Source organism: Heterodontus francisci, chromosome 4 (assembly GCF_036365525.1).
Source record: "Heterodontus francisci isolate sHetFra1 chromosome 4, sHetFra1.hap1, whole genome shotgun sequence".
In the NCBI taxonomy this organism is placed as follows: domain Eukaryota; kingdom Metazoa; phylum Chordata; class Chondrichthyes; order Heterodontiformes; family Heterodontidae; genus Heterodontus; species Heterodontus francisci.
The window spans coordinates 75903115-75928308 of record NC_090374.1 but is presented as its reverse complement, the minus strand read 5'-3'; the positions used below and the strand labels follow the sequence as shown (position 1 = coordinate 75928308).

The 25194-nt window shown below is 43.5% G+C and overlaps 1 protein-coding gene across 4 annotated transcripts in view; it reads left to right on the top strand.

The window, feature by feature from the left end:
- Positions 1 to 25194, top strand: part of ell2 (elongation factor for RNA polymerase II 2) — a 214071-nt gene that overhangs the window by 78246 nt on the left and 110631 nt on the right. For all 4 annotated transcript variants that reach the window (XR_010974870.1, XM_068029729.1, XM_068029730.1 and 1 more), the window contains exon 5: positions 4508 to 4767. Coding sequence is in view for 3 of the 4 variants with exons in the window: in XM_068029729.1 (XP_067885830.1) it covers positions 4508 to 4767 (260 nt within the window). In the remaining variant the exon portion in view is untranslated. The remainder of the gene's footprint in view (positions 1 to 4507; positions 4768 to 25194) is intronic.

Below are 25194 nucleotides of genomic sequence, written 5' to 3'. Positions count from 1 at the left end.
TCCCTGTTCAAATGCTTATTTTTTTGAATCTTGTTTACTAATGGTGGGTTTTAGGTACTTTATTAGCATAATAGTAATTAGGAATTTGTGCTATTATTTGCCCAGAAGATGGTTGGAATGTGGAAATCTCTGCCTCAAACAGTTCATGCTAGCTTTCAAAAGAAAAGTTCCTTGAAAAATAAATATTAAAGGGTTTGGGGAGAACAAGAGAAATGGGATTTGTCTAGTTGGACTAGTCTTGTGGAGAAAAACATCAGCACAGACTTGGATGCCCCATATAGCCTGTTCCTGAATTGCAGTTTTCTATGATTCTCCGGAATAAGCCAAAATGAAATTTCCATTTTTTTAAATTCCTAGCTGATTAAAACAATAAGTAACTGACACAGATCAGAATGGCCTTATGTTCAGTTTCTGCTAAGTTCATTTAGCTGATTTCAGCTAAGGCATTAGTAAGGATGCTACATCTGAGAATTTAGAGGCTATGAAATTATGTTGTGGGATTATAACCTTGGAAGTCTTTTAAGGCTTTGCTGGAAATTCCTTTGCTTTCAGATGCAGTAGCCAATTAATCCAATCTGAACCAGGAACTCCAGACAAACATGCCTAGTACTCCTTTTCCATTATCTCTCAGTATAACTTCAAGGCTAAAGATCTTTATTGAACACAATATTTTTAAAATGTTCCAGATTGTACATTTCTTCAACTTTGTATTGTGCCTCAAATGTGAATTTATAAGTTTTTTTAAAAAATCTTTTTTCTGATCTCACTATTCTTTGCACAAACTGGGTGAAACTTTCAACTCCAGTGAAGGTCTAAAAATGGGCAGTAGCAGATTGGCGGTCCATTTTATGGCCCACCCAATTTTTCTTTCCACTAAGTTCAATGTCCCATTGAACCTGACCTGCAAGTAGGCTTTTTGAAGACTTTCTGTTGCAGGAAAAAAAAATCTTTGGTTACCTCCTCCTGTACTTCGCAGGATGTTCCTCCATTTTTGCACTTTTATGGCTGCTTTCCCACATCACAAGCAGGTTCCCTCTAAGCCACACAGCAATCTTAGTCCCAACGCAGGCACCATACAAGTCAGCATCTTTAAATTACCACTCGTGCACAGCCGTACTAAAACATTTAAAGGGTCTGTGCATTTAAACAAATTGCCCGTGCCCTCCACAGAAAAAAATTAAGGGAGCATTGTTCATAAGTATCCATATTTCTTAGTTGTCATTGGCATGTAAATTGCATGATAAAAAATGAATTTTTTTTTGAGGTTCCAGTGTGCTGCAGGATTGAGATGAATTTGTGATGGGCTGATAAATACAGGTGTAGTGACACTTGAGTTGTGTTATCCATACCTGTCCTTACCTCAGGATTTAAAAGACCCCTTTGCAGTCTTCTGGATATGTCACTGGGTCCACACACACTATCTGTTTCATGAGATGGAGTGCAAGAAAAGTTGTACCATATTCTGAAAGACATGGAAGAGCATTTGCAAATGACAGCTAGCAAAAAGTTTCCATACATGAAGCTTTCATGCGACTGGATCCACCCAAGTTGCCCAGGGAGCATCTGTCACATCAGGAATTTGGTAGTGCATGCATATACTTGCAAGTGACAAATGCCATGATTGCATGGGGGGGAGTAACTTTTGATGCCTTTCTCTGGGTATGTCTGGATGGATTGGCATAGTTCCTTCAAGTGAAAGGTATTGAAGATGTTACCCCATATAGGCATGAGAGATCCTCTTAGGCAGCATTTGTGATTAATTACCAGACAGGAGGTATCTGACCAGAAATGTGTTTTTTTTTATATGTATACCTGTACAATAAAGAGCAGCTATGATGCCTTAATTATGCAGCAATGCACAGTACTTGGCTTTTTGGAAAGGGAACAGAAAGGAATAACTTCTACTGACCTCACTGGTTCCTTAACGGCAGGCAAGCATTTCTCAATGCTGTATGTAGCTGTGGCATTCAGGTTTGATACAAAATGTATGATGCTTGAAATGATAACTCTCAGGGTGTTCAGGAGTTCAAACTTGCCATGCTTGATGGGGCCCAGTTAAAAACTCTGCAAAATTAAGGAACACAACTTTTTACATTTTTGTTCCCTTTTATACCAGTTAACTTCCTTGTTTTTAGTCAGTTATGATGGATCTGGTTGATTGCACTGACCGTTACCTTGCTCCATGTAGCTCACATTTGTTAGCTCTCGAATCCCTGCTAATCTTTCCTGCAACTCCATGTTTGAATCTCTTCAATCATGGAATTGCATAGAATGTACAGCACAGAAACAGACCATTCAGCCCTTCTGATCTTTATGCCAACATTTATATTTCATGAGCTGTGTCCCACCCTTCTATCTTTGACCTAATCAGCATATGCTTCTATTCCTTTCTCCCTCATTTATTTATATAGTTTCACTTCAAGTGCATCTATGCTAGTCACCTCAACTGAAGGATATGAAGGTCCTTGACAGGGTGCAGAGGAGATTAACCAGAATGGTTCCAGTGATGAAGGAATTTAACTACGAGGTTAGGTTGGAGAAGCTGGAATTGTTCTCCTTGAAGCAAAGCAGTTTGAGGGGAGATTTGACAGAGGTGTACAAGATTATGATAGGTTAGATAAGGTAGACAAAGAAAAGCGGTTCCCATTAGCTGATGGTACAAGGACTAGGGGACACAGATTTAAGGTTTTGGGCAACAGATGCAGGGGGGATGTGAGGAGGAACTTTTTTTACATAGTGAGCGGCAATGACTTAGAACTTGCTGCCCACGCGGGTGATGGAAACTGAACTGATCAATAATTTCAAAAGGAAATTGGATGGGCACTTGAGGGAAATAAATTTGCAGGGTGACGGGGATAGTGTGGGTGAATGGGTAGCAAGTTTCACATTCTAGTCACTCTGGTTAATGAAGTTTCATTGGTTGAATTTATTAGTGACTATATTTATGGCCCCTAGTTTTGTGTTCTCCTCCAAGTGGAAGCATTTTGTTTGCATCTACCCTATAAACCTGTTTATAATTTTAAAGACCTCAACGAGGTTACTCTTCAGCCTTATTTTTCCTAGCGAAAAGAGCCTCTGTGTTCTGGTATCAAACTTGTAAATCATTTTTGCACTTTCTCCAGTGCCTCTCTCTTTGAATAATATGGAGAGCAGAACTGTGCATATTCCCAAGTGTGGATTCCATCCCTGTCACGTTATTGAAATGGCCTAATCAAAGTCAAAAATATTAATGAACATGTTTCACTATTTCTCTTCACCCTTTTTAACTTCATTGCTGTCTTTTGATGCTGTCAACCACAGCATTTTCCTCCCACCGCCTTGCCGCCATAAGATTGCGTGTTTCTGACCTCCACCCTCTTCTGAAACTGTCATGCTCACTCACTTCCAGACTTGATTTCTTCACTGTTCTCTTGGTTAGCTTCCCATTCTTCATAAACTTCAGCTTGCTCGAAATTCTGCTGCCTGTATTCTAACCACGCCAAGTCACACTCGCCTATCGTCCTGACTTACGTTGACTCTCAGTCCTCCAATGCTTCCAATTTAAAATTCACATCCTCATTTTCAAATTTGTTCTTTTACTGGAGTGTGACCTTTACCCCAAATAGGTACAACCTCCTTGGGTGCTTCAGTGTCTCCAGTACCATCAAAAGTAGCAGTGTTGCCCACATGTTTTTGCTTTAGTACACTGAACAGTTAGGCAGCTTTTCCATCACTGCAATTTTCATTTAAAGGCAGACTACAGTTTCTACCATGCCAGATTTTGCAGTCCTTAACTAAGGGTGAGCTCTGGACAAACCTTTCCTGTGCCTTTGCAAAATTCAGCTGCATCTGTTCCCTGAGCTGCCTACCGAGAGAGGATTGTACCATGGGCTAGCTTTAAGCACATTTTTGCCATATTTTCAAAATTAACTTTGTGTAATGTCACTGACGTGACCTATCTGGAAGCATTGCCTCAATTCACTAATGGCATTCATGATCATTTGCAGAATTTTGGATTTAGCATAAAATGTTGTAAAATGAGATGGATGCTGATAGCCATGCAGATAGTCTTTTAAAGCATTTAACATTGTAACAATTTATATAATAGACACTCATACTCCTATTATATTTCAACACGTTTACGCAATAGAAACTATACTTAGAAATTCTTTCTCTTATTTGCAAACTCCAGAGCTAAGGAGACTTGGTTTGGAAGAGGAAAGGTGAACTAAAAATATTAAGTCCGCTTTGAGAAACGTCACCTGTTATGATGTAACTAAGTGGGTTTGTAGTTTATTATAAACATGGATGTGGTTTCCATGTTAGTTCACTGTTAACAACAATGTAGAACCATTTGTATTAAAGTCATCAAAAACTTTGCTGAAAAGACTTTGTCCAAGCAGTTTGACTTTGCGTGCATTTATCTTTGAACACAAAATAAATACATTTTATTTTAGCATACATGTACAATTTAATTTTCTCATTTGATTTTCATTTACTTTAGAAGTTGTTTTTGTACCATTTCTAGGTAAGCGAGTGCAAATTCGTAAACCCGCTCCGGGCATCCCAGATGCTGTACCTGAACGGAAACGGTCAACCCCTATTAATCCTGCAAGTACAATAAGGAAGTGCAATACAAACAACAGTGTTTCCCAACGATCTTATAGGGATAGGGTGATCCACTTATTGGTACTAAAACCCTTCAAGAAACCAGAGCTTCTGGCCCGATTACAGAAAGATGGTGTTGGTCAGAAAGACAAGAATTCTCTTGGACCAATTCTACAACAGGTCAGTAGTAGCAGCCATGGTTTTGATTCATCACTCTTCAGTTATTCCTACTGCCAAGGACTAGATTGAAGTTACAGTTTGACCCATTCTCTTGCATTCCCCGACCTTATTTTTCCAATCCTGTCACCTTATACTATGTATGTAAATTGTAGAAATTTAAAACTTGCATGCAAATATTCTAGCTAGTAAAACTCGCTCATTTAATTAACCGTTCAATACACAAATGTAACTCAATCTTCCTATCCAAACCTGTGTATTATTTCCGCCTTTGATCCATTTAACTTAGTAATTGTAGTGAGTAGTTTAAAATCTAATGAAGCCAGCCACTCAAATTAAAAATAAAGTTTCTCGATCAGGTAATTGCAAGTCATCGGTTGCCATTACATTTCAGCCTTTTAGTTGCAGCTTTATAAATATTTTAAACTGTTTTGGGCACGAGATTGTTTTAAATACGACAGACAGTTTTCCAATGATCTTTGCACTACAAGGTTTGTAATAGTAGGCTGCAAAGTCATATGCATTTATTAATGTGCTAGGAACTATAAATTTTGGTTTTATGAATATTGTCAGCATAGTTACAAGATGTCTTACATAGTGCCTTTCATATAACAATGGACCAGAATTTCCTGGAACAGTGGCTGGAATTTTATGCTGGCCCAGTGGTGGCGTGAGGGCGGTGTAAAATTGAGCGGCAGGCTCCGGGAGGCCTACCTGCCCTGACTCCGCCTCCGGACAAGTTTACAGTGGGGGGAGTGGGAAATGTCCTGCCCGCCCGAGGCCAATCAAGACCCTTAAGTGGCCACTTAACGGCCCTCGCCCGCCTCCACAGGATATGCTGGGGACGTGAAAGGCCGCCTAGTGAAAGCTGCCGGCCTTTCCGCGCCCTGGGGGAGGGGGACATGGCAGTCGGGCACAGAGTACCCAATTGAGGGCTGCCCCTGCCTCCCAATCTACCCCTGGGACCCAAGACACCCCCTCCCCCCAAAGAAACACTCGAGCCTCACCAGGAAAGGACCGATCCCCCTGCTGAGGCATGCCCCACTTACTTTCCCTCTTTGATCCATGGTGTTGGCTTGGCTGCAGTCCCAGCAGTGGCCACCGCTCTCAGTGGCACTGCTGGGACTAAGAGCTGCTGGCCCGCTGATTGGCCAGCAGCTCACTGAGGCGGGTCCTCCTCCCTCAAGTGGGTGGAAATCCTGCCTCGGGACAATTAAAGCCTAGAGATCCGTAAAATACGGGACGGATCCCCAGGCTGGGCGGAAGCGGGTTCGCCATCAACTTTCACGTCTGAGTCCGGCTCCCATCCATTCAATGTAAAATTCCAACCAGTGTGATCTGTGACTTGTGCCATAAGTTGCGTCATTTGTTTCCTGAATCTTTCAGTTGTGAATTTACTGCATACTTTCCTGGAGACTTGAATGTACCACATCGGAGCAGGTGGTCAATCAGCTCCTAGAGCCTTTTTACCTTTCAGTTAAATAATGTCTAATCTGTACCTCAACTCCATTTACCTGCCTTTGCTCCATATCCTTTCATGCCCTTCCCCAACAAAAAAAAATTCCATCTATCTCAATTTTGAAAATTTCAATTGACCCAGGCTGCACAGCCAGTTGAGAGGGAGTTGCATATTTTCACAAACTGTGAATAAGTGCTTGTTGATTTCACGTCCATGTGGCCTAGCTCTAATAAGATTATTCCCACTTGTACTGGACTCCCCCACGAGAGGAAATTGGGTTAATCTAGTGAAACTATCAAATCTTTCAACCATTTTCAATACTTTGATTGGATTAGATCACAACTCAAACATATGAAAGCACGGTTTATGAAATATGTTCTCATAATTTAGTCTTTTAAGCCCTATTCTCATTCAGGTGAATCTGTGCTGTTCCCTTTCCAAGGCAAATGCATCTTTCCTGAGGTTTGATGTCCAAAACTGACTAGTACACCAGGTGGGCTCTGACTCGGGCTCTGTACAACTGAAGCAACACTTCTCATTTTAAATTCCAATGTCTCCATCTCCCGTTGTGCTTTAGGCCATCATCCATTAGTCTTTGATTACTTTTTCTACCAGTGCACTATCTTTTAATGATGTGTGTACTTGGACATCTTTTTTATATTTATTCATTGGATGTGGGTGTAGTTGTAAGGCCACCATTTATTGCCCCATCTCTAATTGTCCCTGAGAAGGGTGTGATGAGCAGCTATGTTGAACTGCTGTAATCCATGAGGTGAAGCTACTCCCATAGCTGTTCAGTAGGGAGTCCTAGGATTTTGACCCAGCGATGTTGAAGGATATATTTCCACGTCTGGATGGTGTGAGGCGTGGAGGTGGCGGTGTTACCACGTGCTTACTGCCCTTTCCTTTCTAGGCGGTAGTTTTTGAACAAGACATGGTGTGTTGCTGCATGCACCTTTGTAGATGGTATACATTGCAACCATGGTGTGGAGGGAGTGAATATTTAAGGTGGTGGATAGTGTCTCAATCAAGCGAACTGCTTTGTCCTGGGTGGTGTGTAGCTTTGCATGTTGGAGCTGCAGTCATCCAAGCTAATGCAGAGTGTTCCATCACACTCCTAACTTGAGCCTTGTAGATGGTGGGGAGTCAGGAGGTGAGTTACTGAGAAATCCCAGCCTATGACCTGCTCTTGTCGCCACAGTATTTGTGGCCAGTCCAGTTAGGTTTCTGGTCAGTGGTAACCCCCAGGAAGTTGATGGGGGATTTGGTGTTGGTAATGCTGTTGAATGCAAGGAGGATGTGGTTAGATTCTCTCGATGATCATTGCCTGGCACTTGTGTGGCACAAATGTTACTTGCTACTTATCAGCCCAAACCTGAATGTTGTCCAGATCTTATTGCATGCAGGCATGGACTGCTTCAGTTTCTGAGGAGTTGTGAATGTAACTGAATACCGTGCAACCATCAGTGAACATCCTCACTTCTGATCTTAGGATGGAGGGAAAGTCATTGATGAGGCAACTGAAAATTCATGAGCCTAGGACACTGGCCTGAGGAACTCCTGCAGCGATGTCTTGGGGCTGAGATGATTGGCCTCCAACAACCACAGCCATCTTAAATAAAAGCAAAGTACTGCACATGCTGGAAATCTCAAATAAAAACTAAGTGCTGAAAATACTCAGCAGGTCTGGCAGCATCTCTGGAGAGAGCAGCAGAGTTAACTTTTCAGGTCTGTGACCTTTCATTAGAACTTTTATATGACAACCATCTTCCTTTGTGCTAGGTATGACACCAGTTTTCCCCCTGAATTCCATTGGCTTAAATTTTTCTAGGACTCCTTAATCCCACACCCAGTCAAATGTTGACTTGATGTCAAGGGCAGTCGCTCTCATTTCATTTCTGGAATTCAGCTCCTTTGTTCACGTTTGGGGCCAAGGCTGTAATGAGGTCTGGAGCAGCGTGATCCTGGAGGAATCCAGACCGCGCATCAATGAGAAGGTTATTGATGAGCAAGTGCTGCTTGATGGACCCTTCCATTACTTTGCTAATGATTGAGAGTAGGCTAATGGGCAATAAATAGCCAGATTGGATTTATTCTGCTTTTTGGGGACAGGGCATACCTGGGCAATTTTCCACTTCGCTAGGTAGATGCTAGTGTTATAGCTGTACTGGAACAGTTTGGCTAGAGGTGTGACTAGTCCAGGCGCACGAGTCTTCAGCACTGTAGCAGGGATGTTGCCGAGGCCCATAGCCTTTGCTGTGTCCAGTGTGTTTAGCTGTTTCTTTATCACATGGAGTGAATTGAATTGGCTGAAGACTGGCTTCTGTGATGGTGGGGATCGCAGGAGGAGATTTTGATGGATCATCCACGCAGCACTGCTGGCTGAAAGTGGTTGCAAAGCCTCGACTTTGTCTTTTCCATTCACATGTTGGACCTTGCTATCATTGTGGATGGGGATGTTTGTGGAACCTCCTCCTCCCATTAATTGTTTAATTGACCAGCACCAGTCATGACTGGACATGGCAAGACTTCAGACAGCTTTGATCTAGTTGTGGGATCGGTTAGCTCTATAGCAAGCTGCTTCTGTTGTTCAGCTTGCATGCAGTCCTCTGTTGTAGCTTCACCAGATTGCCACTTCATTTTCAAGTATACCTGGTGCTGCTGCTAGCATTCTGTCGTGCACTCTTCATTGAACCAGGGTTGGCTCCCTAGCAGGAGGGTAATGATGGAGTGAAAGATATACAGGGTCACAAGGTTACAGATTGTGGTGGAATGCCGATGGCCCACAGAGCCTCATGGGTGCCCAGTTTTAAGCTGCTAGATCTGTTCTGAGTCCATCCTATTTAGCATAGTATTGCAACATGACACAATAGAGTATATCCTCTGTGTAAAGACAGGACTTGGTCTTCACAAGGAGTGTGCATTGTTCAGTCCTTCCAATACTGTCATGGACAGATGCATCTGTGACACGTCGATTGGTGAGGATTAGGTGAAGTAAGTTCTTAGGCCCTGTCTGGCAGATATGTCCTTCAGGTCTTTGGTCTGTCTTGTTTCTTGTAGCAGTTTTATACAACTGAATGGCTTGCTGGACCATTTCAGAGGGCAGATAAGAGTCAGCCAACATTGCTGTGGGTCTGAAATCATATAAGCCAGATGAGGTAAAGGTGGCAGATTTCCTTCCCTCTTCAAACAATCTGGTAGTTACATGGTCACCATTAGTGATGCTAACTTTTTATTCCAGGTTTATTTTAATTAACTGAATTTAAATTCACATCAGCTCCTATAATGGGATTTGAATTAGTGTCTGAATTACTAGTCTAGTAACGTAAGCACTAAGCTAGTGTACCTAAATCCTTTTGTTTATCCTGACTCATAGAATTCTAAATTTCAGATCTTTTCACTATGCTAAGAAAAGAAAATTGTTTGAATTATGGACTCGGCTGCTGTTTTGGGGAACGTTCTAACTTGCAGAATTTGTTTTTTTTAAAAGTTTTATTTACATGGCCTAAAGGATGAAGGCAGAGGGTTCTGTGAATGGGAAATTCTGTCTGGTAGGAAGGAGTTACTGTAAACAGGAAAATAAGATGGGACGAGGTTATTCTATGAGGGGGAATCTACATTGAATGAGAGGTCAGCCAGAGTGAGGATGGAGGTGGAGGTGTTGCAGCCAACAGTGAACTGAAGATATTTGGGCCAATGAGAGGAGTGATGCTAACACAACTTGCTGCTTGTGGCTGGATGGGTCACGGATTATTGTTCACTCTGAAGGAGGGGAATTATAGGTCATGAAGGAGGTGCATTTGAGGGTGGGAGATGGATGTTGGGACGCTTGTATTTTTCATGTTTTACTTTGATCATTTCACTTGGGTGCTGGGACTCCACTGTTTTTTCAGGGGTTCTTCACCTCACTGTCCACTGGCCGCCATCTTCCAAGAATTGTTGAGGATACTCCATCTCTTTTCCCTTTTATGGGCTGGGTTCCTAATATTTGTCTTGGGGGGGGGGGGGGTGGTGATGGTGGTGGCAGTGAACTGACTGGTAAGCTCACTATAGATGATGCAAAAAAAACGTTCCAGTAATAGCTATAAATCAGGAGATGGAAGGAAAAGAGGAACGGTGAAATTACAATCACTGGGGAAGAGGTACTGAGCAAACAGATGGATCTGTGGGCTGATAAGTCGGGTCCTGATGGGCTTTATCCTAGGGTCTGAAAAGAGGTGGCTAATGAGCTTTTAGATGTGTTGGTGTTAAATTTTCAAAATTCGCTGGATTCTGGAAAGGTTCCATCACACTGGAAAGTAGCAAATATAACTCCTCTATTCAAGAGGGGGTGGGGGGTAGGCAGAGCACAGGTAACTATAGACCAGTTAGTTTGACGTCTGTTGTGAGGAAGGTATTGGAATCGATCATTAAGGAGGCAATGACTGGGCACTTAGGAAAAACTCACAGTAATTGGGAATAGTCAGCATGGTTTTGTGAAAGGAAAATCCTGTTTAACCAATTTATTGGAGTTCTTTGAAGGAGTGACATGCTGTGGATAAAGGGGAGCCTGTTGACGTACTGTACTTGGATTTCCAGAAGGCATTTGACAAGGTGCCACATAAAAGGTTACTGCGCATAGTAGGATCTTACGGTGTAGGGGATAGAAGATTGGCTGGCTGGCAGAAAACAGATAATGCATAAATGGGTCCTTTTCTGATTGGGGGGATGTGACGAGTGGAGTCCCGCAGGGTTCTCTGGGGCCTCAACTTTTTACAATTTATATCAACAACTTAGATGAGGGGAGCGATGGCATGGTAGCTAAATTTGCAGATGACAAAGATAGGTAGGAAAGTATGTTGTGAAGAGGAAATGGGGAGGTTACAGACTGATATAGATAGGTTGAGTGAAGGACAAAAATCTGGCAGATGGAGTATAATGTGGGAAAATGTAAATTGTTCACTTTTTGGCACGAAGAATAAGAAAGTGTATTACTTAAATGGAGTACGTCTGCAGAATTCCTAGCTGCAGAGGGATTTAGGTGTTCTCGTGCATGAGTCACAAAGTTAGTATGCAGGTACAGCAAGTAATCAAGAAGGCTAATGGAATGCTATCCTTTATTATGAGAGGAGTTGAAAATAGAAGTAAGGATGTTATGCTTCAGTTATACAGGGCATTGGTGAGACCACATCACGAATACTGTGTGCAGTTTTGATTTCCTTATTTAAGGAAGGATGTGAATGCTTTGGAGGCGATTCAGAGGAGGTTTACTAGATTGATACCTGGAATGATTGGGTTGTCTTATGAGGAAAGGTTGGACAGTCTGGGCTTGTTTTCAGTGGAGTTTAGAAGAATGAGGGGCAGGGGGGACTTGATTGAAGTTTCTAAGATCCTGAACGGTCTAGACAAGGTGGATGTGGAGAGGATGTTTCCACTTGTGGGTGAGTCCAGAACTAGGGGGCACTGCTTTAAAATTAGGGGTTGTCCTTTTATTACAGACATGGGGAGAAATTTTCTGAGGGTTGTACGTCTTTGGAACTCTCTGCCTCAGAAGGTGGTGCAGGCGGGGTCATTGAATATTTTTGCGGCGGTAGATAGATTCTTGGGCAAGGGAATCAAAGGTTGTCGGGTAGATGGGAGTATCGAATTAGAGACACAAATAGATCAGCCATTATCTTGAATGGCGGAGCAGGCTAGAGGAGCCGAATGGTCGTCTGCTAATTCGTATGTTCGTATGGCACTACATCCTCATTACACAAGTTTGCAATTACTGGTGGTGTTCTGTTCACTCAACTGTAACTTAAGATTATCGGGAGAAAAATGCAATGTGCTGATTATAGCTAATAAAATTAAACAAATTATAGTCTTACCACTCGGTTTACATTCCCTATTTGGGATGTGGTATAAATCTTGTATAATATTTGCAGTGTCATAGCTGTCATAGTGTAACTATATATCCTATAAACCTCCAATGCCAACGGACCTGGTTTTGGCTATGTTTGGAAGTGTTGGAGGAGAGGATTTGGAAACTGCAGTATAATGTAGCCTTTTCTGAGTTCAAGACAACTGTCACATCTGCTACTGCTTACTGCGAGGTCAACATACTGTCAAGTATTTTATGCAGTTTATTTATAGCCAGAGCAATTTGATTTACTTCAGAAACAAAATTGAAATGCATTCTTATGGTTAGATTATGTCTATGCAGTAACACTGGAAGAATAATTGCTGGCTTATGGTGGGCAGCCAGGGATTGAGAGAAGCATGAGTCTGGGACTGTCCACGGCAAATATAATTTACATACTGCTCTAGGTGTACATTTGCTGCTTTTCTATCATGTCCTGAGTGTGTGTGGGATTTGGATGTCACTGGCAAGGCAAGCATTTGTTGCCCATCCCTAATTGCCCTTGACAACTGAGTGGCTTGCTAGGCCATTTCAGAGGGCAGTTAAGCACTAACCACATTGCTGTGGGTCTGGAGTCACATGTAGGCCAGACCAGGTAAGGACAGATGATTTCCTTTCCTAAAGGACATTAGTGAACCTGATGAGTTTTTTTATGACAATCGATTATGGTTTCATGGCACCATTGGAAAACTATGTGCTTTCTGGGATTGAGAAACTGGTCTCTGCATTGAGGTACATTTCGGGCAAATGTTCAGGATTGAAAAACTTTAGGATGGGTTGGGGGGGTGAGCAGTGGCGTTGGGGGGAGGTTGTTGGGAGATAGTCTAATTCTACTCCAACCAGAGACAATCGGTGGCTTTGAAGCGCTCTACAGAGTACAATGGGAGCATCTCTGCGCAGGATCCGCAATTGGTTTGAGGCTGCATTTATTGGTTTGCTTTTATTACTTCAACTGAAGCTCGAAGCCATTAAGACATGAAATAATTGCATTTTTAATTTTAAAAATTTACTTTGGTGCAGATCGATTTCAGAAGGGTAAACAAAACACTTGCAACACTGTCTTTGGAGTGGCAATGCATGTTGTCTGTCAAAGCTGAAATACTGTACTAGAGCTGGTTCTTGGGAACAAGCACTGACAGACCTTACAATATTAGATCTACCACAGTATATCACCTGCATGTATAATGTTTGCTGCAGCACTCAAATGGATTTTGCGAAAGTCGGAACCTGACATAGCTGTGTTCAATGCATCCTGCAATGAAATGTCACCCATTCTATTTTAACATACAATGTCTTTGTTTTGACTGTAATGTAGAAAATTTTTCAAATGTGCTTTAGAGTTGTAATTAAAAATATAATTGATTTTAATTAGTTATGAAAGTTTCACTGCCCCTGACCATGGGTTTGCTTCTCAATTAATTCTGATATCTGGAAGCAGAAGGGTGGTGCAGAGATTTACCAGCAGGGATTCACCCACATGCCTATAGTCTTAACTGGCTACCTCCTTTTGCAGGAGTATATTCTTTGCATACACCTCTTCCGCTGCCTACTTGCAGCAGAATTACTAATTGCTTAATGTTCCTCCTCATCCTGTTTGATGGGACTAAGCTGAGACAAACCGTTCCTTGTTGTATCAGTTTAAAATAGACTGAGTTGTGGCAACCCCAAACTAGCCTCTGCTTTTAATGCGCAATCTTCCATGCCTTGTGTGACTTCACTTTTAAAGGCAACTTGTATTTAGTGAACTTGATTGAATTTTTTCATAACCTTATCAACCCTCGCCGTTACCTTAATGCAGTTATGTGGTGGCTATGGACTTCCAAAAGGCGTTTGATGAAGTACTACATAATAGGGATGCCAGCAAAGTTGAAGCCTGTGGAATAAAAGGGACAGTGACAGCATGGATACAAAATTAGCGAAGTGACAGGAAACTGAATAGTAGTAAATGGTTTGTATTTTGGACTGGAGAAAGTGGTGGTCTCCACGGATTGGTACTAGGACCACTGCTTTTCTTGATCTGTATTCATGATTTGGACTTTGTACAGGGCACAATTTCAAAATTTGTCAGTGACACAAAACTTGGAAGTATAGTGAACTGTGAGGGGGGTTGTGCTGGTGGCATGGGCAGATGAAATTTAATGCAGACAAGTGTGAAGTGGATACATTTTAGTTGGAAGAATGTGAAGAGGCAATATAAAGTGATAGGTGCAATTCTAAATGGGGTGCAGGAACAAAGATCTGGGGGTATATGGGCACAAATTGAAGGTGGTAGGGCAGGTAGAGAAAGTGGTTACTAAAGCATATGGCATCCTGGATTATAAATCAAGGCATACAAGATAAAAGCAAGAAATTTATGATGAACCTTTATAAAACTCTGGTTTGGTGTCAACTGGAGTATTGTGTCCAATTCTGAGCACACTTTCAGAAAGATGTGAAGGCTTTAGGGAGAGTGCGGGAAAGATTTGAGACTGGTTCCAGGGCCGAGAGATTTCAGTTACGCGGATAGTCTGTAGAAGCTGTGGTTGTTCTCAGAGCAGAGAAGGTTGAGAGGAGATTTGTTAGAGGTGCTCAAAATCATGAGTCTAGACAGAGGAGATAGAGAGAAATTGTTCCATTGGTGGAAGTGTTGAGAACCAGGTGATTGGCCAAAGAACCCAAGGCAACATGAGGGAAAAAATTCTTTATGCTCCAAGTGGTTAATGATCTGAAATGCACTGCTTGAAAGGGTGGTGGAGGCAGATTCAATCGTGAAGGGAAAAGTTTTACAGGGCTATGGGGAAAGGGAGGGGCGAGTGGGACTAACTAAATTGCTCTTGCTGAGAGTCAGCATGATCTGGACAGGTCAAATGACTGGTTACAGGCCTGTAACCATTCTGTGATTCCTATATTACAACAGTGACTACATTTCAAAAAGTACTTCCCAAAATGCTTTACAGCCAATGAAGTCCTGAGGTTGTGAAAGGTGCAAAAATAATGCAAGACTATTTTTTCCTAGAAACTAATTCAATCCTTTCATTGAAGAAAAAAACTATTAATAATCCAGAAACCTGTCATTTCGTATTCTGTGTGCAGGTTGTTTGCCACTTTTGCCTAAGTCACAGTGACTATACACTTAAATATTTTATAACCTGTTATATTTAGTAATATTCTAAGAAATGCAAGTTCTTTAATCTAACTTAGAATTTCTCCCCTTTTTGGTCTCTACATTAGGCTACTTTATAAAGGATAAATTGCTGATTCCCTTGATTTCGATCAATTGCAGGAGAAAGTGACTGGAGATCAATTCCTTGTTTGTGGGGATAAATGCTTCACTTATGGTTGCTTACTGCTTCTAACGTTATGGCTGAGATTAGAGGTTTCCATCATTTTCTGTGACAAGCTTATTAAAATAATACAGCAGCTTGGCAAGTAGCAAGCACAATGCTGCACTCATTATAGAGGAAGGCTTAAATTGGATAATACTTGCATCTAAGGAATTTTTCATGTTTAGTTACACAATGATTACTAGCTCTATTGAGTAGTCCTTTGAGTTTCATAGAACTATGAAATCTTTATACAGTGGTGCAGGCTTGTGTAGTCATAAGAACTAGGAGTAGGCCGTCCGGCCCCTCGAGCCTGCTCCGCCATTCAATAAGATCATGGCTGATCTTTTCGTGGACTCAGATCCACTTACCCGCGCTCTCACCGTATCCCTTAATTCCTTTATTGTTCAAAAAGATATCTACCTTAGCTTTAAAGACGTTTACTGAAGAAGCGTCAACTACTTCACTAGGCAAGGAATTCCATAGATTAACAACCCTCTGGGTGAAGAAGTTCCTTCTCAATTCAGTCCTAAATCTGCTCCCTCTAATCTTAAGGCTATGCCCTCTTGTCCTAGCTTCACCTGCCAGTGGAAACATCCTCTCTACTTGTATCTTATCTATTCCCTTCATGATTTTATATGTTTCTATAAGATCCCCCCCCCTCATTCTTCTGAATTCCAATGAATATAATCCCAATCTACTCAGTCTCTCCTCATAAGCCAACCCCCTCAACTCTGGAATCAACCTAGTGAACCTCCTCTGCACCCCCTCCAGTGCCAGTACATCCTTTCTCAAGTAAGGAGACCAAAACTGCACACAGTACTCCAGGTGCGGCCTCACCAGTACCTTATACAGCTGCAACATAACCTCTCTGCTTTTAAACTCAATCCCTTTAGCAATGAAGGACAAAATTCCATTTGCCTTCCTAATTACTTGCTGTACCTGCAGACCAACCTTCTGCGATTCATGCACAAGGACACCCAGGTCCCTCTGCATAGCAGCATGCTGCAACGTTTTACCATTCAAATAATAATCCTTTTTACTGTTACTCCTACCGAAATGAATGACTTCACATTTATTAACATTGTATTCCATCTGCCAGACCTTTGCCCACTCACTCAATGTATCTATGTTCCTCTGCAAAGTTTGTCATCTGCACACTTTGCTCTGCCACTCATCTTAGTGTCATCTGCAAACTTTGACACCCTACACGTGGTCCCCCAACTCCAAATCATCTATATAAATTGTAAATAATTGCGGTCCTAACACAGATCCCTGAGGCACACCACTAGTGACTGATTGCCAGCCAGAATAGCACTCATTTATCCCCACTCTCTGCTTCCTGTTAGTCAACCAATCCTCTATCCATGCTAATACTTTACCCCTAACGCCATGCATCCTTATCTTATGCTTCAGCCTCTTGTGCGGCACCTTGTCGAAGGCCTTTTGGAAATCTAGGTACACCACATCCACTGGGTCCCCATTGTCCACCTTGCTCGTAATGTCATCATAGAATTCCAAAAGATTTGTCAAGCATGACCTGCCCTTCATGAACCCATGCTGCGTCTGCCCAACGGGACAATTTCTATCGAGATGCCCTGCTATTTCTTCCTTGATAATAGACTCAAGCATCTTCCCCACGACAGAAGTTAAGCTAACCGGTCTATAATTCCCCATCTTTTGTCTACCTCCCTTTTTAAACAGTGGCGTCACATCTGCTGTTTTCCAATCTGCTGGGACTACCAGCGAATTTTGGAAAATTACCGCCAGTGCACCTGCTATTTCTCCTGCCATCTCTTTTAGGACCCTGGGATGCATTCCATCAGGGCCAGGAGACTTATCAATCCTTAGCTCCATTAGCTTGCCCAACACTACCTCTTCCGTAATAATGATTGTTTCCAGGTCCTCACCTACGTTCGTCTCTTTGTCAATTACTGGCATGTTATTAGTGTCCTCCACTGTGAAGACCGATACAAAATACCTGTTTAATGCCTCGGCCATTTCATCATATCCCATAACTAAATTCCCCTTCTCATCCTCTAAAGGACCAACGTTTACTTTAGCCACTCTTACGTTTTATCTATTTATAGAAATTTTTGCTATCTGTCTTTATATTCTGTGCTAGTTTTTTCTCATGTTCTATCTTACTTTTCTTTATAGCTCTTTTTGTGCCTTTCTGTTGACCTTTGAAGTTTTCCCAATCTTCTAGTTTCATGCTGTTTTTGGCCACTTTGTATGCCTTCTCTTTCAATTTGATAGCCTCCCTTATTTCCTTAGACACCCATGGCAGATTACCCCTTTTCTTCCAGTCCTTCCTTTTCACTGGAATATACTTTTGCTGAGCACTTTGAAAAATTGCTTTGAAAGTCCTCCACTGCTAGTCAACTGTCCCACCATAAAATCTTTGTTTCCAGTCTACTTTAGCCAAGTCCTCCCTCATTCTAATGTAGTCCCCCTTGTTCAAGCGCAGGACCCTGGTATTGGATTTTATCTTCACACTCTCCATCTGTATTCTAAATTCAACCATACTGTGATCACTCCTTCCAAGAGGATCCCTAACTATGAGGTCATTAATTATTCCTGTCTCATTACACGGGACTAGATCTAGGATAGCTTGCTCCCTCGTCTGTTCCATTACATACTGTTCAAGAAAACTATCACGGATACACTCAACGAACTCCTCCTCAAGGCTACCCTGACTGAGCTGGTTCGACCAATCTACATGTAGATTAAAATCCCCTATGATAATTGCCGTACCATTTTTACAGGCATTAGTTATTTCTTTGTTTATTGCCCGCCCCAATGTGATATTATTTGGTGGCCTATAGACTATGCCTATCAATGACTTCTTCTTCTTAGAGTTTCTAATTTCCACCCAAATGGATTCAACCTCATTCTCCATAGAACCTATATCATCTCTCAGCACCGCCCTGATGTCGTCCTTGATTATCAGAGCTACACCACCTCCCTTACCTTCCTGTCTGTCCTTCCGAATAGTCTGGTACCCCTGGATATTTAACTCCCAGTCATGACCAACCTGTAACCATGTCTCCGTAATGGCTACCAAATCCTATTCATTCACGATGATTTGTGCCGTTAACTCATCAACCTTGTTACGAATGCTACGAGCATTCAGGTAAAGTGCCTTTATGCTAGCTTTCTTACCCTCATGATTTCCAACATCTCTAATAATATCTCCTGAGTTATCCTTCCTTTCTGCTTCTTTCATAGTCTGCCTTGAACTTAAACCCTCCTGCACACATGTTAACCTGCTGCTTACCTTTTTATTTATCATCATACTCCCTGTCGTTTTCCCTTTCCCTTCCCCCCCCCCCCCCCCCCCCCCCCGACTGACTAGTTTAAAGTCCTAGAGACCACCCTATTTATCCATTTCGCTAGAACACTGGTTCCAGATCGGTTCAGGTGGAGACCGTCCCATCGGTACAGATCCCCCCGGTTCCAAAACTGATGCCAATGCCCCATGAAATGGAACCCCTCTTTCCCACACCACTCCCTTAGCCACGTGTTTACTTCCCTAATTTTCTTATCCCTAAGCCAATTTGCACGTGGCTCGGGCAGTAATCTGGAGATTATGACCCTCAAGGACCTGTTCCTTAATTTCGTTCCCAGTGCTTTATAATCCCCAAACAGGTCCTCCATCCTAGCCTTGCCTATGTTGTTAGTCCCAACGTGGACCACAACAACTGGATCCTCTCCCTCCCGCTCCAATATCCTTTCAAGCCGGTCAGAGTTGTCCTGCACCCTGGCACCGGGCAGGCAACACACCATGCGGGACTCCCGATCCGGCTTGCAAAGGATACTATCTATCCCCCCTAATTATAGAATCCCCTATAACTACCACTTGTCTTTTTGCTCCCCCCTCTTGAATGGCCTTCTGCACCATGGTGGCGTGGTCAGTTGGCTCATCCTCCCCGCAGCCCTTTTCCCCATCCACACAGGGAGCAAGTATCTCGGACCTGTTGGATAAGGTCAAAGGCTGAGGCTCCTCCACTCCTGAACTCAGGATCCCCCTACCTGCCTCACTTGCAATCACACCCTGTTGTCCCTGATCACTAACTGAATTTGAATTACTTAATCTACCAGGTGTGACTGCCTCCTGAAACAAAACGTCCAGGTAACTCTCCCCCTCCCAGATGTGCCGCAGTGTTTGAAGCTCAGATTCCAGATCATCAACTCTGAGCCGGAGTTCTTCCAGCAACCAACACTTGCTGCAGATGTCATCATTGTTGATGAAGGTTGAAGCATTTCTTTTTAACTTCCTAGCTGAATTTGACTCAACTAGGGTTAACAACTCTGGATCTTTTCCTGGAAGTTTCTTCATATGACCTCTTGCCTTCAACCTCCCTATCACCACACGCAAGCCACTGGTCACCCGATGCATCTATCCTGCAGAGCACTGATTTCCCACTCGAAGAAAAATTACTCAGTTGGATGATGCTTGACTGCTAGTTGAATAGCCTTTTTATACTGTCTCCAAAACTTTTATAACTAATGTTCAAAGAAAATGAAAAGCTCATGAACACTTTTTTAATGTCCCTAGAATTGTTCTCCTGGGTTGTATGTTGCAGTATCCTGGCAACTAATCTTTAATTCCTGAAGGGTTGACAACCATAGTCTGGACCATTGCAGTTTGTTTGCCTTCTCTTGGAATAATTTCTGTGCCAGAAGGATGTTATTTCATTTTTCATATTCATCTGGTTAAAGCCCGTGGTTTTGGTTAATCAACTTATTTCCAAGAAAAGCAGATACTCATCAATCAGTGACTACTTGTTCTACTGCATTTTTTTTTAAATGGGGCAATTTATACAATTTGCACAATGCTGAAAACATAAGCCACAAAATCAGGAATACAGCAGATTGGAAACATTGGCTGGAATTTTACGGTGGGCGGACGGGAACCAGCCTCCGATGTAAAGGTCGGTGGTGACGTCGTTTCCACCTCGCCTGGGGATCTGTTCTGTATTTTACGGGTCCCCAGGCTTTAAATGTGCCGAGGTGAGACTTCCACCCACTTGAGGCAGGAAGTCCCGCCTCATTGAGCTGCCAGCCAATCAACCGGGAGCAGTGGCCACTGCTGGGACTGAAGCCCAGCCGGAGATAGAAGACGACATGGAGCTGAGAGGAAAAGTAAGTTTTGGTTGCCTCTCGGAGTAATAATTCGGGCCCTGGTGAGGCAAGGGTGGGGGGAAGGGGGGTGTGCTGGGGGTGGTTGGGGTAGCGGCGGTGGTCCTTCATCGGGCCCGATGAGCAGCCCCCCCACCCCCCCCCCTGACAATTGGCAGCTGTCTGGTTTTCCCAGGCAGCTTTTCCTGGCTCCAGGATGCCCACTTGCCACACGCAAGATCCACACTTGCCACACTTAAGTGGCCACTTAAACGCCTTGATTGGCCGGGGGCCATTTCTCTCTTCCGCAGAGGGGGGAGTGGGTCGAGAAAGCCTCCCGCTCCATTTTACGCCACCTACCCGCTTGTTGGGGTGGTGTAAAATTCCGGCGCATATCTCATTAATGCTAAGATGTGGGGGTTATTTTCAGCATTGCTGCCAGAGTGTTAACCTGGCTGAGCACATGCCTGCCTGTTAGCCTGCCTGAATTTCTTTTAATTGAAATCAGTGAAATGCAGATCAGTTGTGTTGTATAAAGGGAGAACTATTCATTCCACCAGGTTACCACCCAGATGCTGAAGTTGACAATTACCCACGTACTGTGTCTTGTGCTCATCAATATGCCTTTAATACTTTGGGCCACTCCAACTACAAACTGAAAAATGTTGCTGTAAAGTTGTTTAACAATGTTGATAGTTGGTATGGTAAGGACAGATGAGAAAAGTGCCCGTAATTAACAGTTTCAGATCCTGTTGTCCGATTATACAGGTAATCAGTCATGTGTCTAAATCAACATGACAACTACCAGGCATAAATTTACACCTGTATTGCCCAGAGCGAGTAATTAAGTGGCCAATTAACTGCCGCTTAAGGGCTTCCTCCCGCTTCTGCTGGACCCACAGGCTGCTCAGTAAAACCTGGAGGCCTCCTTGGGGGGGTGGGGGGGGCTCTGCTGATCGGGGATCCTGTGCTCCACGAAGGGCATCCCCCACAGCCCAACCACCCCCACTGAACTACATTTCACCCCCCACCCCCTTGCCTCAACGGGGCCCAGCTGATTGTCTCTGGTGAGGCCCCACAAACTTGCCTTGCTTCCGGGGCTGGCGTCTCTCTTGCTCCTCTTACTGCCTGCATACGAACATACAAATTAAGAGCAGAAGTAGGTTATTCTGCCCCTCTAGCCTGTTCTGCCATTCAATAAGATCATGGCTTATCTGTTTGTCTCTCGAATTGCACACTCCCATCTACCCCTGATAGCCTTAGATTCTTGTTAGGCAAGGGAATCAATCTCCCCCGTCTTAAAATTATTCCATGAGCCTGCCTCCACCACCTTCTGAGGGAGAGAATTCTAAAGTCGCACAACCCTCAGAGGAAACATTTCTCCTCATCTGTCATAAAAGGGTGACCCCTGATTTTAAAACAGTGCTGTCAAGTTCTGGACTCCCCCACAAAAGAAACATCCTTTTCACCTTCACCTTGTCAAGACCGTTCAGGATCTTGTATGTTGCAATCAAGTCTCCCCTCATTCTTCTAAGCTTCAGTGAAAACAATCCCAGTCTGTCCAATCTTTCCTCATAAGTCAACCAGGTATCAATCTAGTAAACCTCCTCCAACTGCCTCCAACAGCTTGTCATCCTTCCTTAAATCAGGAGACCAAAACTGCACACAGTATTCAAGATGTGGTCTCACCAATGTCCTGTATAACTAATGCATTGCATGCTTACTTTTATTTTCAATCCCTCTCGTAATAAAGGATAGCATTCCCTTTATTATTTGCTGTACCCGCATACTAACTTCTCGTGATTCATGCACTAGAACACCTAGATCCCTCTGCACCTCGGAGTTCTGCAGTCGTTCTCCCGTTTAAGTCATACTCTGCTTTTTTTTATTCTTTGTGCCAAAGTGAACAACTTCATATTTTCCCACATTATGCTTGATCTGCCAGATTTTTGCCCACTCACTCAACGTATCTATGTTGGTCTGCAAGCTCCTTATGTCCTCTTCGCAACACATTTTCCTACCTATTTTTGTCATCTGTAAATTTAATTACTATGCCATCGTTCTCCTCATCTAAGTCATTAATATAAATTGTAACAGTTGAGGTCCCAGCACAGATCCTGGCAGGACTCCAATGGTCACATCCTCCCAATCAGAAAAGGACCCATTTATGCATACTCTGTTTTCTGCCAGCCAGCCAATCTTCTATCCACACTAATGTTATCCACTACACCATAAACTCCAACTTTTCACAATAACCTTTTATGTAGCACCTTGTCAAATGTCTTTTGGAAGTCCAAATACAGTATGTCAACAGGCTCCCCTTTTATCCAGGGCACATGTTCATTCAAAGAACTCCAATAAGTTGGTTAAACATGGTTTCCCTTTCACAAAGTCCTGCTGACTATTCCCTTGAGATTTTTTAAGTGCCCGGCTATAGTCTCCTTCATGATTCTAACACCTGCCCCACAACAGACGTCAAGTTAACTGGCCTGTAGTTGCCTGTTTACTGCCACGCCTCCCCACCCCCACGGCTTTTGAATAGAGGGGTTGTATTTGCTATTTTCTAGTCTGATGGAACCTTTCCAGAATGTAACGAATTTTGGAAAGGTAACACCAGCGCATCTGCTGCCTCATTAGCCACTTGTTTTGAGACCCTAGGATGAAGCCCATGGTGGTGCTGCTAGGACTGAAAGTTGCAGGCCTGCTGATTGGCCAGCAGCTCTTGGAGGTGGGACCTCTTGCCTCAGAGGGGCAAAATCCTACCTGAGGCCATTTAAGGGCCTGGGTCACGTAAAATCACTGCGCAGTGTCCAGGCCTGGCGGAAGCAGGCTTGTCCCTGACTTTGGCTGTGGGCGGGTCCTTACGCCCAACACAGAATTCCAGCCCACGTTATTTGAATTGTATTAAACTCAAAAATGCTGCAAGAGCAGTACATTGCTTGTCATAGCTGGTTGTGAACAGCTGAGCCTTTACTGCAGGGACTGATGAATTGTGCATTAGTTTGAGGCAAAATTGTAATTAATATATTAAAATTAGCTCCTATATTTTTGTTCCTGTAGTAGGGTATTTTGTACAAAATTAAAGGAAATGGCAATGGAAAATACTGAATATAGATTTGGTTTCATAGTTATTGCAAGAAGTAAATAGTGAAAATGCATGCCTGGGCAAATTTATGGAGGTTGAGAGTTGCCCAGTCGTCAAAACCCCCCTCTCGGCCTTTCTGGTGGGGTCCAAAGGAGTGCAGGACACGACGTTTGGCACCAGTATGGCTGCAGGAACTGCCGGAAACATGCCAAAGGTGACACATGACCGCCTACGGGGTTCCGCTCCGGATTTTCTGTTAGGGTTTACTCCCTTAGCCTTGGTCTCTCCCGAGACGCCCACAAGGCAGTTGGGTTGTTGGGGCCCCTACACAGGTGTAGGATGGTGCCGGTGGGAGGAGGGGATGCAAGGGGGAGGGGTAGAGGGAGGGGGTGGGGGGGGGGTGCAGGGGAAGGGGGTGCGGGGTGAAGATGGTGCGGGGGGGGGGCGGGCTGGGACGGGGTTGTGAGGGGGTGAGCTGAGAGGGTGGAGCAGGGAAGGGGACGGGGGCGGAAGGGGGGTAAAGGGGGGGGGGAGGGGGGGTGGAATCTGGTGCAGGTAATAAGCCATTTCCTCAGTGCCCACCATCGACGTCCGGAAAGCTTATCTACGTCCTTCGGGAGGTGAAGCATCATTTGGCAGACTTAGAGGTGATTACATTTGCTAAGGGTTTTTTTTTTTTTTTTGCAGTGGTTTAAATAAAGGCATGCAGCATTGCCGACAGTGCGCTGCAGATGCTCTCCGAGCCATCTCCCGCGGGCGCTTTGAAGTTGCGGCCGGGGGGGCCGCTCGTGGATGTTTTGGGTGTTCGGGGCACCTTTTCACAGGACTTCTCTCGGGTCCCGCAGCTCCTCAGGTTTGAAAGGTGCTGTCTAAGGAGCCTTGATATGTTTTGTACTATTTTACCATTTTCACTATTTTCTTTTGGGCCTCCGTATCCATTGTCTCTCGAGATAAGGAGGCCCAAAAGAAAATAGTGAAAATGGTAAAATAGTACAAAACATATCAAGGCTCCTTAGACAGCACCTTTCAAACCTGTGACCTCTACCACCTAGAAGGACAAGGGCAGCAGATGCATGGGAACACCACCACCTGCAAGTTCCCCTCCAAGCCTCACACCATCCTGACTTGGAACTGTATTGCCATTCCTTCACTGGGTCAAAATCCTCGAACTCCCTTCCTAACAGCACTATGGGTGTACCTACCCCACATGGACTGCAGCGATTCAAGAAGGTAGCTCACTGCCACCTTCCCGAGGGCAATTAGGGATGGGTAATAAATGCTGGCCTAGCCAGCGACGCCCACATCCCATGAATGAATGAATAAAAAGAACACTCAAGATGAAAGTACTGTACATTTGTGTGTAATATTTATATCTATGCAGTAGAAGTTTTACACATAGCATGCAATTCCTTTTAAGTTTACTTTGCATTGAACATTCCCTATCACGCTTGATTAGTCAAAGTAAGGTAGCAGCAAATTGTAACTGAAGAGGCAAGGGAAGTATGGATAAAATGGTAAAGTTACAAATGGGAAACTGCTAAGGACTGGGGAGACCAACCAATTCTGAACAACCAATGCA